Source organism: Monomorium pharaonis, chromosome 2, assembly GCF_013373865.1.
Source record: "Monomorium pharaonis isolate MP-MQ-018 chromosome 2, ASM1337386v2, whole genome shotgun sequence".
Lineage (NCBI taxonomy): Eukaryota > Metazoa > Arthropoda > Insecta > Hymenoptera > Formicidae > Monomorium > Monomorium pharaonis.
This window is the reverse complement of record NC_050468.1, coordinates 6302618-6318611: the sequence shown is the minus strand read 5'-3', so window position 1 is coordinate 6318611 and position 15994 is coordinate 6302618. Positions and strand designations below refer to the sequence as shown.

Genomic DNA, 15994 nt, shown 5'->3' with positions numbered 1-15994 from the left:
AAACAAGCTTCCGAACTTCATCAAACTGCCGCGACTACCGACTAACAATTTGCCTTAATAAACACTTGCATTATCCTGTGCAGCAGGAGATTGTCTCCATTTCCATGTAAATAATTCACTTCGATCAAAGGCGAGGCTATCTGGTTCTTGCAGGCGGGTCTTCATTTGGCGCGGTCGTAGTAACATATATACCAAAACCTATGCCTGTAAAGCTCTTTGGTCCCCGGTGGCCTTACCGCCGTTCGCGACAATAGCGGCCGAAAATTACGCCCGCTTGTGTTAACTGTTTGCCAGCCGAAAGATAAAGCGGGTGCACTGGCGATTCCGGGAATCGATACCACGTTCCTGCAATTCCCCACGCATGCACATTCTTGTTTCTGCCTCGAGGACGTTTTTCTCGTAACTGCTTTCTATTTCCAGCTAACGATTATCGAGAAATTTATGTAACCATTCCCAGAAAAACGTATACGCTTCCTTCTATTTCAAACCGGCCCTTTTTTTTTTTTTTTTTTTTTTTAAATTGCGACGACATTGCGGCGATTTTTTCGCACAGCAGAAACCACTTGGTGTTATAATTTTTAAGAAAATATGCAACTATTCTTTGTATATCTGTCTTTGATATCTTCGCTAGGCAAGTGTTTCTAAGGCAACACCCCAAGTACAGTAATACAGACGAGCCGAGTCATCATTCGGGTCGTAGGTCGGAGTTCCGGATTGTCGATGGGGGACAGTAAAGGGAAGAAAATTATGACCGCGCCTGTTTACCCTCGAAAAGATGAAGCGCGATGCATAGAGAGATCGATAACTCACGCCCCTTGAAATTGTGTGCCTTCTATCCCGTTATTGTCCCATTTAAAATATTTATGCTGCTACCTTTATGCTTTTTCACGAGTACATGAATATTTCGGGCTAATGTCTCCTATTACAGGCAGATAACATCATTAGAGCTCGAGAGAATATGATAATGTCATAATACATGCCCGGGGTATACGGTATCGCATGGAAAATACCTCGCGATGGTTAACGTCGTCTGTTGGATATGGGTAATGTAAACACAGTGAATGGGGTAGAAATCAAATTACTGTTATCAGTTTAAGCCATCGCGTATAATGGCGTATGGCGACCACTGCTTGGAACTTGGAGTTTGACGTTGAAGTGCTTCCACGGTTCTCTATCAGCGTCACGATCGAGTTCGTAATTTCGCATTCCGGGCGACGTTCTCTTTAGCTTGAATTGCCGGAATTCGTAACCGATAGCAGACGATCTCGGGGGAGAGACGACGGCGAGGACGACGGCGACGACAATAACGACGACGACGACGACGACGACGACGACTACGACGACTGCTGCTGCTTTTCATACGCACGCGGAAAGTTTCGCGACAATACGGCGTTACGGGAAGTATTTTAACCGGTCGCGTCAGAAGAATCACGGCGAACACGTGGACTTGGGGAAGTTTCCTCGCATTGTAAACGAGAAATCGTCCGCCGGCACCGCTAACTCCCGTAACTACCGACTCGTTTTTCAAGCCCCTCGTTAATCCACAGACTAGTACGACCAACTCCGTAATTGCAGTCGCAGTGTATCACCGAGGGAAATATTTTCTTTAATTGAATACGCCGTATAAGAAAGCACGGGACTTAAACAAGCTCGCTGATGCAATTAAGAGGGAAACATCCATCCAACGAGACAACGTATTATCTCCTGTTATCTCTGTAAGAGTTATTCCTATAGGTGTGTTCCAACAAGTAGCGACAGCAAGCTGAATTAATAACGCCTTAGCAGTCTATATTCACATTACTTAAAAACTCGTATCATTTAGTATGTAATTACACGAAGTTACAAAGAGTTGCAGTGGTGTTAAGACACTTGTTAAAATATTTTCCGTTACGAAGAACTAGAGTTGACGCCCTCTTCTCCTGTTTAATTAATCGATATTGCTTATAACAATGTATTTCATATTTCCTAGATACGCCTGCTTGACGGCGGGTCGTGTAACAGCCATTATCATCATCGTTTGGCTAATCGCCGTGACTGTGGTGGCCTTGCAATCGTCTTTGGACATAGGTCCTGACTTTTGCCGTCGCAAGCTCAGCGGTATCGCGATGCAACAAGCGATCGGGGCAAGCGTATTGGTTGGGCTGCCAGCTTTAACGACGATCATCCTCTACGTGAAGCTGGTGATATGCGTGCGACGGGCCACGCGGGGTTCGTACAAGCCGCCGGCCGCCTTCTCCTGGGACTACGAGCTAACGAAGACGAATATGGGTAGCTGCGTGATGTTCGTCGTATTCTGGCTGCCGTTCGGGCTGGCGGTCTGCGTGAATTCTTTCATTCCAGTCAGCACGCGTGTGCTCTACAACCTGGCCTGGTTCGCCCTCTCCAAGTCTTGCTTCAACAATCTGCTCTACTGCGTCGCGGACCGTCACTTTCGCAGCGCTTACGTCAAGCTCTTCCATTACTGCTGCTGCAAGACCACGGTGAGCTTCTCGAGGAGGCCGCGCGGCAGCGAGGGTAGAAATTCTAGCGACGTGCGCCTCAGGGTGCACATCATTCACTCGTACGCGAGTCCGTCGTCCTGTCGTCCGGCTGTGGCCAGACCGAACGGACGTGACGTCTACGAGCTTTAGATGCGACGCGATGCGATGCACGTACAGGATGCACAAAGCAGGAGGATGCCGCCGATAAGGATGTCCTCGCCGCATCTCTCCATTAGGCAGTCCGTATTTGCGAAATCGGCCAATCATTGCATCGACGTACGATGTCTCTCGCATCGAGGCTGCCTCTGGTATGGCCTTACAAGGAGTTCATACATTTCCCTTGATTTTCACGGCTCGTTCTTTGATATCGGTTGAATTACTTCTGCGCGCAATTCTTTTTTATAATAAGGACGCCAGTAGGCTTATTCTATAACTCGTAACGACAGTTCAGTATCGTTATATTGTCGTTGCGTAGCTTTTTTGTCATGTATAATATGTGCGCAACGACAATATATCGATATCGACATTGTCGTTAAGAGTTACAAAATAGGTTTACAGGTTAACAAAATCGTTTAGACAGAAATAGTTTCGGCATAATTGAAAGCGCATACATTATTATATAAATATAGTGTATTTACGTAGAGTATATGTTTTCTGTCATATGGCTATATTTACGACTGGATAGATTTAATAATTTATACAAAAATGCATTTCATTAACATATGAAATAGCTTCTAAGGTATTATTTTATTTCTTTAAAAAAAGAAAGCAATGAAGACCTAAGAAATTGGTACTAACGATATACGTGGCATAACAATTGTAATTATTTAACATTGTTCGCAAGGAAGTTTTGCATCCCATTGATTGTAAGATATAGTCGGTTGAAATTTTAGTAGTTTACGACCCAATATTTTTGACGCTGATGTGAATGGTTGCCGTCCAAGGAAATGTTTCTCTAAATGACTGTGGATTTGTACATTAGGAGTTTTCTCGAAAAGCTTCTGGACGTCACATATATTTACGGATTGGAAGACCCGTTCTTCGATTAATAGGACTAAAATTCGAATCGCAAGGAAGTCGAAAACATTTAGCAATCGCTTTAATAACAACAGCGGGGTTATTCCTTTTCGACGCGAATGTCTGATTATAAAATTCAGCAGCAGGTTCCTGGTATTATCATACGTCGCATTCTTTTTAGAGTGCACTTTTTCATTTATTGCGGAACCTCCATTCTCGGCGGGCGAGAAGCAGGAAGGCTGTTTTCTCCCTGCGAGATCCCATCTTGTAACAAGGGAGAGACGAGTGTCTCACTCGCGACAGCATTTTATCTGGCTGCAAGACGAGACGTGAAACGCGGGCGAGAGGGAAAATAAGGTTTTCCCAATCTCGATTAAATTTCTCGACGGAGCTTACTGGCATTCCGAGAGGGAGGATGCCGGCCGCGAAGTTATATACGTGCCCGCTGGTGGGGAGTAATTTACGCTTGTGCACTATAAGTTCGCTATGTGTGAGATTTAAGCTCGGCGAACACACGCGAGTAACGTCGCGAACACCACATCCCGAATTATGGCTCCGCCGCGGTAAGTCGACCGGTAGATGAAAATGCCATAACGTTTAAGGAGGCACTTGGCGGCGCTCATCATCCCCCAAAGTTAATAACATTCCGGTAACGAGGTGAAGTCAAGTGGATCAGATAAGGGCGATTCGATAATAAAGATGGCAATAATATCAGTTAAAACTTTCAGTACTCTGCTCGCGTCTATCGGTCTCGACGTTCGACGATTTAGCGGGATCGATTTTAAAAAGGCAAGAAAAAGAGTCTCCTCAGGCATTTATTATGTAAATCGCGGGAACGGTCTCTTGCGGGAAAGGTTCTTTTGATGGTGATCAAATAAGGATCAAAGTCAAGTACCGTAATGTACTGCTGTATTGGCGAAACTACATAAACTTTAAATATTAAGAGATATAAAATCGAGGATAAAAACTGATCGAGTGTAAAATTTTTTCGCCGAAAAAAGAACCCAGTTGATAAATGTTATTTTAATGCTGTATTATACATAATACACTCGGACGAACTTGCTTAACGTCTTTCTCGTCTTGTACTCAGATCGACTCGCTGTTTGTTTTAAAAATCAAAAATTTCGTACCGCTGCCACCTTTCGATCTATTTAATTTTAAATCTACATATCGCACAAAACGTGATCCTCAATAATTATTATAATTACACATATTCCCCCCTAAACATATCTGGTTACAAGTAATTGCTCTTATCCGCCAAAGTTCCTTAAATGTTCCCTGAGAAAACAAATACATTAATTACACACGGTACACACTAATTACTGCCCCTGTAATCTCGACGCGGAAATAACTAAGCTGCATCCTCGACGCGTACTCGGATTAACGAAGAGTGCCAAGAACTTATGTATGTCCGACATGATCATATTGACGCGGAGAACGCGGACGATTTACGACGAAGGTCTCGGGATTAACGCGGAAACACTCTTCGTGCGGCTCGATCGCCTCTCGAGGCTCTCCCGTGTATTTCGTGTAAAATCGCTCGGTGAATATTGTCGTGCCAATTATTCTGGAAAACGACGCCATTCTTCACCCCGGCCGGGTAATTCGTTACGTGCCGCGCGGCGATGCGTTCGCTTTGCTGCGTCGCGTTTTCTCGGGACAGACACTGTTTTCAGGGACCGCGATTTATTTAGCTGCGTTTCATTGGAGGACACTCGCTCGCGAGTGACATCGGCATTCGCTCTATTCGCGAGAATGCGCTTGCTCCGTCCATACACGCCGCACAGCTGCGATCGCGAGTATCAGATTCGCGACGGTACATTCCAGAAAGAGCTTCTTTTCGTAATCCGTTCCAGCGTTTCTTGAATGACGTGCCTAAATAATCGTCAATATTCTGAATTTATCGTTTACAATAGTCTTATGTTTTATTTCACAACAAAGAACAAAATTATTATAAGTATAAATAGTAATGCGCACATGTTCTGTTGGAAATTTAATCAACTTTTTATTATATTGATGATGATTAAATCAGATTTTTATGCTTTCTGTCAAATATATGTGTAAACGAATTTTTGCACAAACGTATGTTTTTTTATAAAATTATATGAGATATGTAAATCCAATAATTATTAGTATTGTTACGGTATTTGTTGTTACTTTTTCTCGAAAGAAAAATAACATTTTATGTAATTCCAGATTTTGTTACTCGTCGATAATATTTTATATCAAATTTATGAGGTTAAAAATATTTATTACATTTTAAACATTTTGTTTGCAAATTCCACAATAGTAAATGTATTAAATCTTTTTTTATGTTCTACACTTTTTTATACTTTTCCACACGATCGCGGCTTTTCGGTTATTGCTAATCGTGCACATATAATTCGAGCACATATCTATCATGCTTTACATCTAAAAAATATTCTGTTTGTACGTATGTATCTTAATAATTATCAATAAGATGCGTATGACATTATCGCGCGTGTATTTGTGTAAAGTGGACGTATAAAAACCGTATTGATACCGCTTTCCACTTGTATTTCCATATCATTGAATTGAACACTTGAACTAACGCAAGCCAATACGTGCATATAAAAAAGAACATGTATCTATATCCTTCATAATTATGTGACCTTGTCAAAATGCAGTTTAGAGTACGTAACTGCATTGGAGGACGTTATCGAACATATAAACGATGGTCTCGCACTTCGTATATGTAAGAGAATAGTCAAGTAATACTTGTATATGTAGCTAGAGAATCACTATATACTAAATATGTATTGAATTGATAATGCGCTGTTACATGATCGATGCTTCGAACTAGGCATGTAATGGGGCCATATATTTGTGACTGACAAACAATAACGATGATCGTATTACGAATATAAGCGTCAAATCTTTTTATTCGCATATCGGAGGAGAAGGTATAAAAATAGAAGAAGGTGCCTCGCGTGACACAGAACAATGTTATTTCGAAATTTATGGACTTCGCGTGGACTTTAGGTTCAACGATATTTCTTCGAGAAAGGATATTTCTCCATTGCGACTGTTATAGTCCTTAAGTCCTAACCGGTGAGTTACTCCTTCTGTACCATTCGACTTTTTTTATTGCAATAATCATTTTTATCGGTCACTTCAAGAAACTCAAACAGATTTTTGTTATAAATTTTTAAAAAGAGAATAATATATTTATATTGAAAAAAATTAGCGACGTTCTTTTACCCGACGATGAGTAAATGAAACAATACATTTTTATATATACGGAATAATATCAATTTCTAAATTTATAATGTCACAACACGATTTTAATCCAACTTAATCGTTTAAAATTTACAATTAGAGTTTTTATTACTATTTGCTAATAAAAATAACACTTTTATAGAGTTCTATCATATTATTTTAATAAACAATAAAAAGAGACGAAGGAGAATTACGATAGAATTTTTTATTAAAAATTTAAAATTTTAGTGTATTAGTATAATTTTGCATATTTTAATCCGCTGACGTGCGTACGTGCAAATATGAAAAATTGATTTACGTATTTGTTCCCAATGCAGACAATATTATTTTTTAATTTTGATATATACGACAATCCAGTTAAAAACTTTCCCGATTGAATAATAGTAACGTCACAATGAATAAAAATTATTTTTATATTAACCGCACTACACAAACTTTTAAATAAAAAACGTAATATGTGTAGTATTATTACTTTCGTGATTGCATGGGCATTTTGTATTGGCGGATCCAGATATTATTTGTATATAGAGTGAAATTATACATAAATAAAATATACAAACATAATTCTTTACAAGATGTGGAAAGATTAAAGGGGCGCTTGGAAATAATTTTAATTAGTTAAAAGAGAGAGAGAGAGATAAGCTTTATGTCGGCAAAACCAAATACATATATCTCGTCTTTCCTCACATAAAATTCTGCTCTGGTTTCGCCTCTTGCGTTTTGAGGTTTACATTTACAAATAAGCTTGCGCATATTACTGTATATAACTCATCTCTTATGACCGTATTTAATTAATAATTACTGCAATGACGTATCTCTTATGACTGTGTCTATAATGTATTTTACACGCCTTCTGTCAATCTGTGATCACATTTTTAGGTATGATTGTTCGGGTAGTATGGTATGAGCGTACATTATATCGTCAAATTTTGCACATTTTATCCGGTTTAAATCAGTTATCTCGATTATCCAGGATAACACTCCGGCGATGTATCCTCGTAGATGAAGTTAAAGGCAGAAAGCAGCGTCAAATACGATGAAAACAGTTTGATATTCTAAGCGATGATAATCGCCTTACAAAGTGTGTTAAGTTTGACTACCGATTCTCGCGGACGTTGTGTGCAAAATTTGAAATGGAAATTTAAGCGTCTTTCACGACGAGAACTTTGATAAAACATCCGGTGAGTAGCCGCGCATTGATCAAATATGCGAGAGTAGAAATATTCGGCACGTGGGAGAGATTTTATCAAAAGTTCCGTCGCCAAAACCGGGTTTTCGGAAACACGGGCAGGCGTAGCAAGTGCCGCTGGCGATAATGCTTGAGAAATGGGACCAGGAATTTAGCTTCTCGTGAACTACCTTTCCCAACTACTTTTGTATCGTCGTATCGTCCGCTTCGTTCATTCCCGGGACGGAATTCGGGATTAGAAGCGCATTCGGAGAATCGCGTATTACCCTGTGGTCGCGAAACTTATGCGTTCGAATAGAGAATTCCCATCGGCGTAAACAAATTTGCAAGTTCGAGAGATAGGGAGAATTCGTAGTTAAATGACTTGGCTTTGTCTGTTTCGCGTACTTGCCTTAGCGTTAACTTGCAAGCAAGCATCTAAGTTAAATAAATGTCCTATCTATACTGATGTATTGTATTTCCGAATGTACGTTCGTATGTCCCTCCGTTTGTGTATGTGTATACGGCACGTGTGAGGTGCGTAGCTGTGCGTTTACGAACGTGTCTATTGATATGCATATGAGAGAATATCGATGATGAGTGTCGAATACGTGGGTGGATGGAAAGACAGGCACTGCATGCTTTCTCAACATACAGTCTCGCGCGCGATTATACTATAGTTATCTTAGAAAGTTTCGCAATTGGAAGCGAATTTATTTCCTTCTTTAAGCGAGTTGGAGATTTCTTTTTCATATGCATTTCATGCTGCATATTTTCGCTCTACGTCTCTGACGCGTTAAATAGTGTAGCTTGTGCAGTGTCCGTCCATGAAATAGATTTTTCTACGAAAAAGATACAGCGTGTTTTCTTCGTTACGATTATGTAATTATTATTATTATATAGTAATAATTTTATATATTTATTATATAATAATGTACGTAGAATTATTTTTTGGGGGGACGACGATTGTAAGCGTGTAACAGCGCACAATATGTATCTGAAGAAACCCGTTGTTTCATCACAAAAAAGTGGACGATGTTCTCGATTGAAAACAATAAATTATTTACCCGCGACTGAGAGAGCGCGCGATTAGTTTGCGATCGATAGTCATTCGCGCATAACTGTGATTTTATTCTTCGCGTAACGTATGTGTCCTCGATCGACATTCTCTAGTACGCTAGCAACATTTATCTGTACTTTTAATTTAATCGAAAAACATCGTTTGCGATAATGGGTTTTATATACTTCGAGACTAATTGTGAGATAAGTATTAATAATTTTTGCTCTCTTTCCGTTGTCGTTAACGGGTAACAGGTAACGGGTAACAGGAGCAATCGACAAAATGTCCGCGTTATAATGTAGAATACCGCTGGACGTTCCGACTAAAGAGAGGAACGTTCCAGATAGCATTTAAGACGCATACGCTTTTTATGTCCTTGACTTATCGAATTAAGAGCAGGTCAGACTCGTTTGTGTTCATTCGTTCTCATTTGCGTATCTGGCTCTAGTGCATTAGGCCGTAGCGGTAGACGTAATAGATCGTGTTGTAGATGATACCAAGCGGAGATGGATGTCTTAAAATAATAGAAAGACGAAACATTCCCGGTGCACTCTCCTGGCATAATCGCGTGTAGACAGTCTCGCATCGCCGTGCGAGTGCGAACTGTGTCGTTTCGCAATTCTTCCGGCTGTCTCGACCTCACCACGAAGGAGATGCGATTAATTCTGACGGGTTTCGTACGAACTTGTCCGAGCGAATTCTCCCGTCGTGGTGGGATGCGTGTCCCGACGGAGCCTCATTCTAACAAATTTGTACCGAGCGTCTGAAATAATCATATATATCGAAGTAAGTGGAGGCGATTATAGCGAGCGCGCCGTGTGATTAGGACCTGTACTGTAATCATCGGGACGCATTTCATTAATACTGACGTTTTCGTGCGAATTCGTTAGAACCAGTTATCGTCGGAACACGCACTCGCTATGATTATACCCTTGGGATATGATCGTGATGGGTATACGTGTTTCGACAGCATCAAGTTCTAACGTGCGGGGTATCACTCAGAGAAATTCAAATGCATCGAAATAAGCTTGTGCGGCCGCATTAATATACAATAGGTTGATAGATGCACCAATGAATGATCGAGAACAGGGGATATTATTAAATAATACTTTGCTGTATCAGGATATGGTTTCTATCACACTTTAGGCATCGATCGAGATGCCTTCAAATCGGTCCATATTTTTTTACGTAAAAATTATTTATATCGAGAGGTAACTGCTGATTGAATTGTTCGATCTTTTCTATAAGTTGTACAATCGGACACCGTGGCTTACTTTCGCGTATTTGATTTATCTTGATGTTCTTCTATGAATTCGCCGAATAATGCGGGACACGCGAGTTGCTACGACTCCTTCTTCATTCGCGTTTGCTGCTTTAATCTTTGTTGCCTACAACGAGACAATTGTAATCTGTTTCCGCGTACGTTTGCAAATCCGCGATGTAATTTTAATGTAGATTTAAACGTAAGACAAACTACACACATACAATATTATTTATAAGTATACCTATCGCGTATGCCATACGGTATTTCTCGATGTACAAATTTAAAGGCGTGCTATTTTCGTGTAAAATGACGAACGTTGTACGAAGTCATCGAGAGGCGCTGTATTCGAAACTTTGAGGACCACGAACTCACAATAACCATTAGTCATGGACCTACATAGATTATTCGCCTTTTTCAGCGAGTGTAGCTGTCGTCGCGATCGAAAGTACGACGTTGAAGTGTCCGAGTTGAAGAGAAAAAGATGTCTTTGTATATCAGGGCTGCGTTTGTACGCGCAAGAGTCGTAATATTAATCCATTGTAACGTAAAAAAAAGAAGAGAAAACAAAAAAAAAACGAGTTGCCAGGCCCATTTATCGATGTCGTGATAAGTGTCCATAATGTCTCGTAACAAGACTTGCGAACGTAACGGCATTGTCTAACCAATTGATAACCAACTGTTCAGACTCGATTAACACGAGAGTAGCAAAGTAGAAGTCAGGTTGATGTATTGTGTTAACTAATAGAGTAGCGTGAGGCTAGTTTGTAGAACGAACACGTAGAAACAATCCGCGAACGTTAACACCTGTCCCTCTGGCCGTAGCAGAATCGTAAATCGACGCAAACTGTACCGGACTATATATACACATATATAGATGTATTTATTTTGTACTGAATGTATTTCACATTGATGTACTTTTCGTGGTCGACGTAGCGCCGCAGATACGTCGAGACGGCATTCTGATTTTGTGGACACATTACCGCGGACTGTGTGTATGTAAATTTTATAATGTTGTAATAAAATGCGTTTCTCTCTCTTCCTTTTTCTTAACATGCTGTGAAACGTTTGACGCAACAACGCTGTAGTTACGTAGTAGACGTTGTAGATCGATAATGTGAAATACTTTTCGTATAGAAACTCTTAGTATAATTATTTTATAAAATTTTGTAAATTCTTTCATTTCTTTTATTATTATGATTACTGAAGTTTCTAGTTAATTCAATTCTTAAACAGTAGATTTTATTCTCTCGTAGCCATAAGGATGTATTACATCTATGTTTAAAATTATGAAAAAATAAAAACAGATTGTTTTATAAATGCATTTGAAAGTAAGGGTAGCAATTTTCTACCTGGAGCAAAAATTATTTTCATAAGAAATAAAAATGTACTCTAACGGGAATGTACGTATAATTAAGAAATAATGACAAAAATTTAATTTTTTTAATATAAGTATTTTAAATACTCAAGATGATTTATGCAAAGTTTCACTAAACAGATTAATTATTTTGTACAATAAATTAAAGTTATTTAAAATCAATGTCCTTATTTCTACTCATTTAAGACAAATGATATCAAAAAAATAAAAGTTTAAATTATTTTTTATGTAACAATTGGCGAAAAATTGATCACTAATTTCTTTATGAATCGTTTTACATATTAAATACAAAAAATATCACTTTAAAGACTTTTGATTAAGAAATAATTCTTAATTAAACGTAATGCATAAAATGTACGTATTTCTACTTAGCAGAAATTACAGTGTCCGTCTATTCACTGTGTTCCTATTTTTGCTCATAAAACTATAATCTTAACTGTAACTTATTCAATTTTAATTTATAAATATATTAATAATTTGAAAATAAAGTATTATATACAAATTAAATATAAAAAGAATATATTTACATTTTGATGTTATAATATTGAAATATAACGAGTTGAAATATAAACTCGTAGATTACGTAATTGAATGCAATGCTACTTACTTATTATATTAAAAAAGAAACAGAAAGGCAACACAACAAATAGCATTAAATATGAAATAGGTTGTATTTTGTTAAAAATACTAAATTTTTCGGAAAAAATGGTACAGATTTTACTTAGTGACAAGACAAAGTCACACTAATGCTTACGCATTTTAATAACGTTATGATTGCTAATGACAACGACTGCTCTGATTATAAAATTTATTTTTAAATAGGTATTGCTACTTAGCGAGCATTGAACTTCTGCATCTTACACAGGAATACATAAATAATTTTTAATTAATTTTTCTGTAACGCCCGTGTCAGTTAATTATTTATATTAAGAAAAAAGTTTATAGTGAGGGAACAGGACTTGAGTAGAAATGAGGTCTTTGATTTTATTTCATTACAAAACAACTGAGCACAGAATCAATAAAAACAATAAAATTTTGCATAAATTACCTTAAATATTTAAAGTATTTGTACAAAAAGTTCAGATTTTTGGCATCCTTTTTATCTTAAATTTTAAAATTGTAACAATAAAAAATAATAATTATAGTAAATAAATTGTAAAAATGTATTGTTTAATAAAAATAGAATGTTATAAACATAACTTTGATATGTATATAGTTTATTTATAAATATAATGTATAAATATTAATTTGTAAAAATGGCTGTAATATATCCTTACTTTCCTTGCATCCTACGTAAAGATTTTATCAGTGTGAGCAACATCTCTTTTATTGTCAGTCAAGTTAACTTTAGACAATCTAATGCAAATTTCAAAATAGAATGTTAATTATTTATAATTGTGTTTTATAATTTAAATGCATTTCGACATATCTATTTTAATAATATAAAATTTGCTTATGTCGCGTTCTATAAATATTTCTTATATTAATTAGCATTTAAAGTTATAAATATAAATGCAAGTAATAAAGAACTTCTGACTTCACGGTTACACATTGCAGTCACGTTATCCTCTAAAGTGGGCTGTAGCCGATAATTCGAGCATTTCATTACTCTTTTCCATCTGTATGCTTTTATTTCAGTTGAAACAGCTCTCCCGATAAGAAGAAATAAAACTCACCCGGATCTCCTTCGTATACTCTTACATTATGTATATTCCTCGGCTCTACATTATGTATAATTCCTGCTGACGACCGTGACTCCAATTTCGGATCCGGGTGGAAGCTGATAACCGAGCAATTACTGACAATCGAACATCATTGCATCCTTCGCCGATAATGCAGCAACAGACTCCGTCGTTTCACTACTAACGTAAAGTGTCGTGGTACTTACCTGACCGGTGGCGCCATCTGTAGCCAGTCGGTGAGAACCTCAACGAAAGTATACGATAGCGGGTTGAATTCGGCGCCGAGAGTTTCTTCGACGAGGACGTGTAATTTTTGTGCGTGATTAAGACGTGTGATTTGTGCGATAAAATGCGTTCGCGATCGTTGTCAGTCTTATTAGGGACGGTAAGTCGACGATTCGATGACGAAATTGCGGAATTCGTTGAAGACTGCGACTCCCCGCGCCGGACTTCCTAGCCTCCGTATCCGCGACTTGGTCTCGACTTCGATTTCGCGTTTTCCCGTTTCGGGGTTTTTTCCGGACAGTTCTCGCACGGTGAATTATAGTGATTCCGTTTACCCGCGAGTGGTATGATTTGACTTTTCCCGGAGGAGCGGAAGACGCACGCGCCCGCGGGATCCGAGGATCGACCCCCCCCCCCTCTCTCTCTCCTCCTCTGGGAGAAGGGAGGAGAGAAAAACGAAACTTGTCGTTTTACAAGGTACGTATATACTTTCTGGTCGGTAACACAATGCTTTACTCACGCGATAAAAATTTTACATAATAATATTGTGGTCGCGTGATGATTCCGCCTCCTCGCGTCATACGTCTTGAGCGCCCGATGCGCTGATCGCACGTTAATTAATCCTTATATCTCAGATGAGAGAATCTCGAGAGGTGGTTCTCACTCGGAAAGGAAATTTCCGTCGTATACAAATTTGCAAATTATACGAAGGGAGACTGAGAGATCTCGGCGCGATAATCGCACAGCAGTCCTCTATTTATCTTTATATATTCTATTTGTATAGAATAAAAGTATTTTCCTACCAACGCGTTATGATAAGAATCAAATCTTGATTGACGAGCGCCACTCCGAGTGCGTTCTCAATCGTGTAGATTTAATGCGATTTCGTGAGCTATACACAAAGAAAATATCACTCTCATGATAAGAAAGGCGGACACTCATTTTCTAGTATTTTTTTTTTTTAAGTAACGGTTATCTTTGCAAAGAATAATTGCACTTCTTGATGATAATCTTAAATTACACATCATTCTTAACTTGTACGCATACACTGCATAGAAAAATTAATAAATAAAGTATTAAATAAATATCACTTATTTTAAGTAATTTTTAAATTTATATAATTGTACAAATTTATCAATCGTACAATATCTATATAATTTGTTATAAGTATTAAGATTATTCAAAATATATTATTCTGAATTCCCCCCTCCCCCTAGTAATTTAATACCTCAGTCAGGAATATTAAATTGAAATAAAAATTTTATTTCTTTATTATTTTGACTTCTCTCTTTTCATTTCTCTTCTCACCCCTCTCTCTCTCTCTCTCTCTCTCTCTCTCTCTCTCTCTCTCTCTCTTCCTCTCTGATTTAATTTTATAATATTCTTCAAAAGAATGTAAATTCTTTTTTTCAAATACATATATAATAATGAGTTATTCTAAAATTTGTGATAAGTTAATTTTAAGATTATTATCAAGAAAATATTTTTTGTTAAAGATAGCCATTAAAAGTACTTAATAAAAAAAATTAATTGAGTAATCATTTTCTTTAGCAGTAGAATTGATAATTTTCTGTGAGTAAAATAAATGTCCAGTGACCAAGCATGTTCCTATGTTTAAATTCTTGCATGAAAATTTATTATTGTTAATCGTAAATGTGTCTTCTTATAATGTCAAAATTCAATTTGTAATTTTTAAATATTTAGATATTTATAAAACAGATTATTTTAAATATTATAAAAAATTACATAAAAAAAAATAAATTTGTTACAGAACTAGGTTGAAATTTATATTTTGATAATCTTAAATTTTTTTAAGAAACATTATCAGGGTGTTTATTAACGATAAAAAAACCGGAAACCTTTTCAGGAAATTTATTTTTAATCCTCAAAAATCACGGATTTTTAAGGGATTTTTGTTCTGTATACAGGAGAGTTTTTGGAGTTTACTTTTGAATTTTAGTTCTATTGCATTTTCTCTGACAAAATTGTTTCTTTGATACATTTTTTTTTTTTGATAATACGAAATGTCGACAATTAATTTGCAATAAACATGACATACATGTTCATATATATTTACATGTGACTCGCGAGCTTTTATAACAAAATTACAGTGACAATAGAAAACAATACATTATTTTAAATTGGCATTGTGTATATCATCAGCTTTCGAATTTTCTATTTCCATTGAGCTAAATTCTATTTATTGCAGACAGATCATTATGTGTCTGATCATTATGTATATTTAGTTTATATTATTTCTTTAGTACTTTGTCAAATTTAATATTCGAAAACTCTCGAATAGTTTTTCTTTGTGATTGTATGATTAAGGAACATTAAAAAACACATAATAAAATAAATTTATTTTAAGAAGCTGCTTTTAAAAATTCTCTAATATTACTTTTTTTCAATAAAATTCCTGCGAAAACTTTCAGCAAAATCTTTTACAAAATTTGAGTAAACACCCTGATTATGTATTTATCAAA

At 37.1% G+C, this 15994-nt stretch overlaps 1 protein-coding gene across 10 annotated transcripts in view; it reads left to right on the top strand.

The window, feature by feature from the left end:
- LOC105830824 (histamine H2 receptor) overlaps positions 1 to 12803 on the top strand; it is a 172653-nt gene extending 159850 nt beyond the window's left edge. For all 10 annotated transcript variants that reach the window (XM_036282980.1, XM_036282979.1, XM_036282978.1 and 7 more), the window contains one exon: positions 1970 to 12803. In XM_036282980.1, coding sequence (XP_036138873.1) covers positions 1970 to 2630 — 661 coding nt within the window. In that variant the 3' untranslated portion in view covers positions 2631 to 12803. The remainder of the gene's footprint in view (positions 1 to 1969) is intronic.
- Positions 12804 to 15994: the final 3191 nt, after the last annotated feature.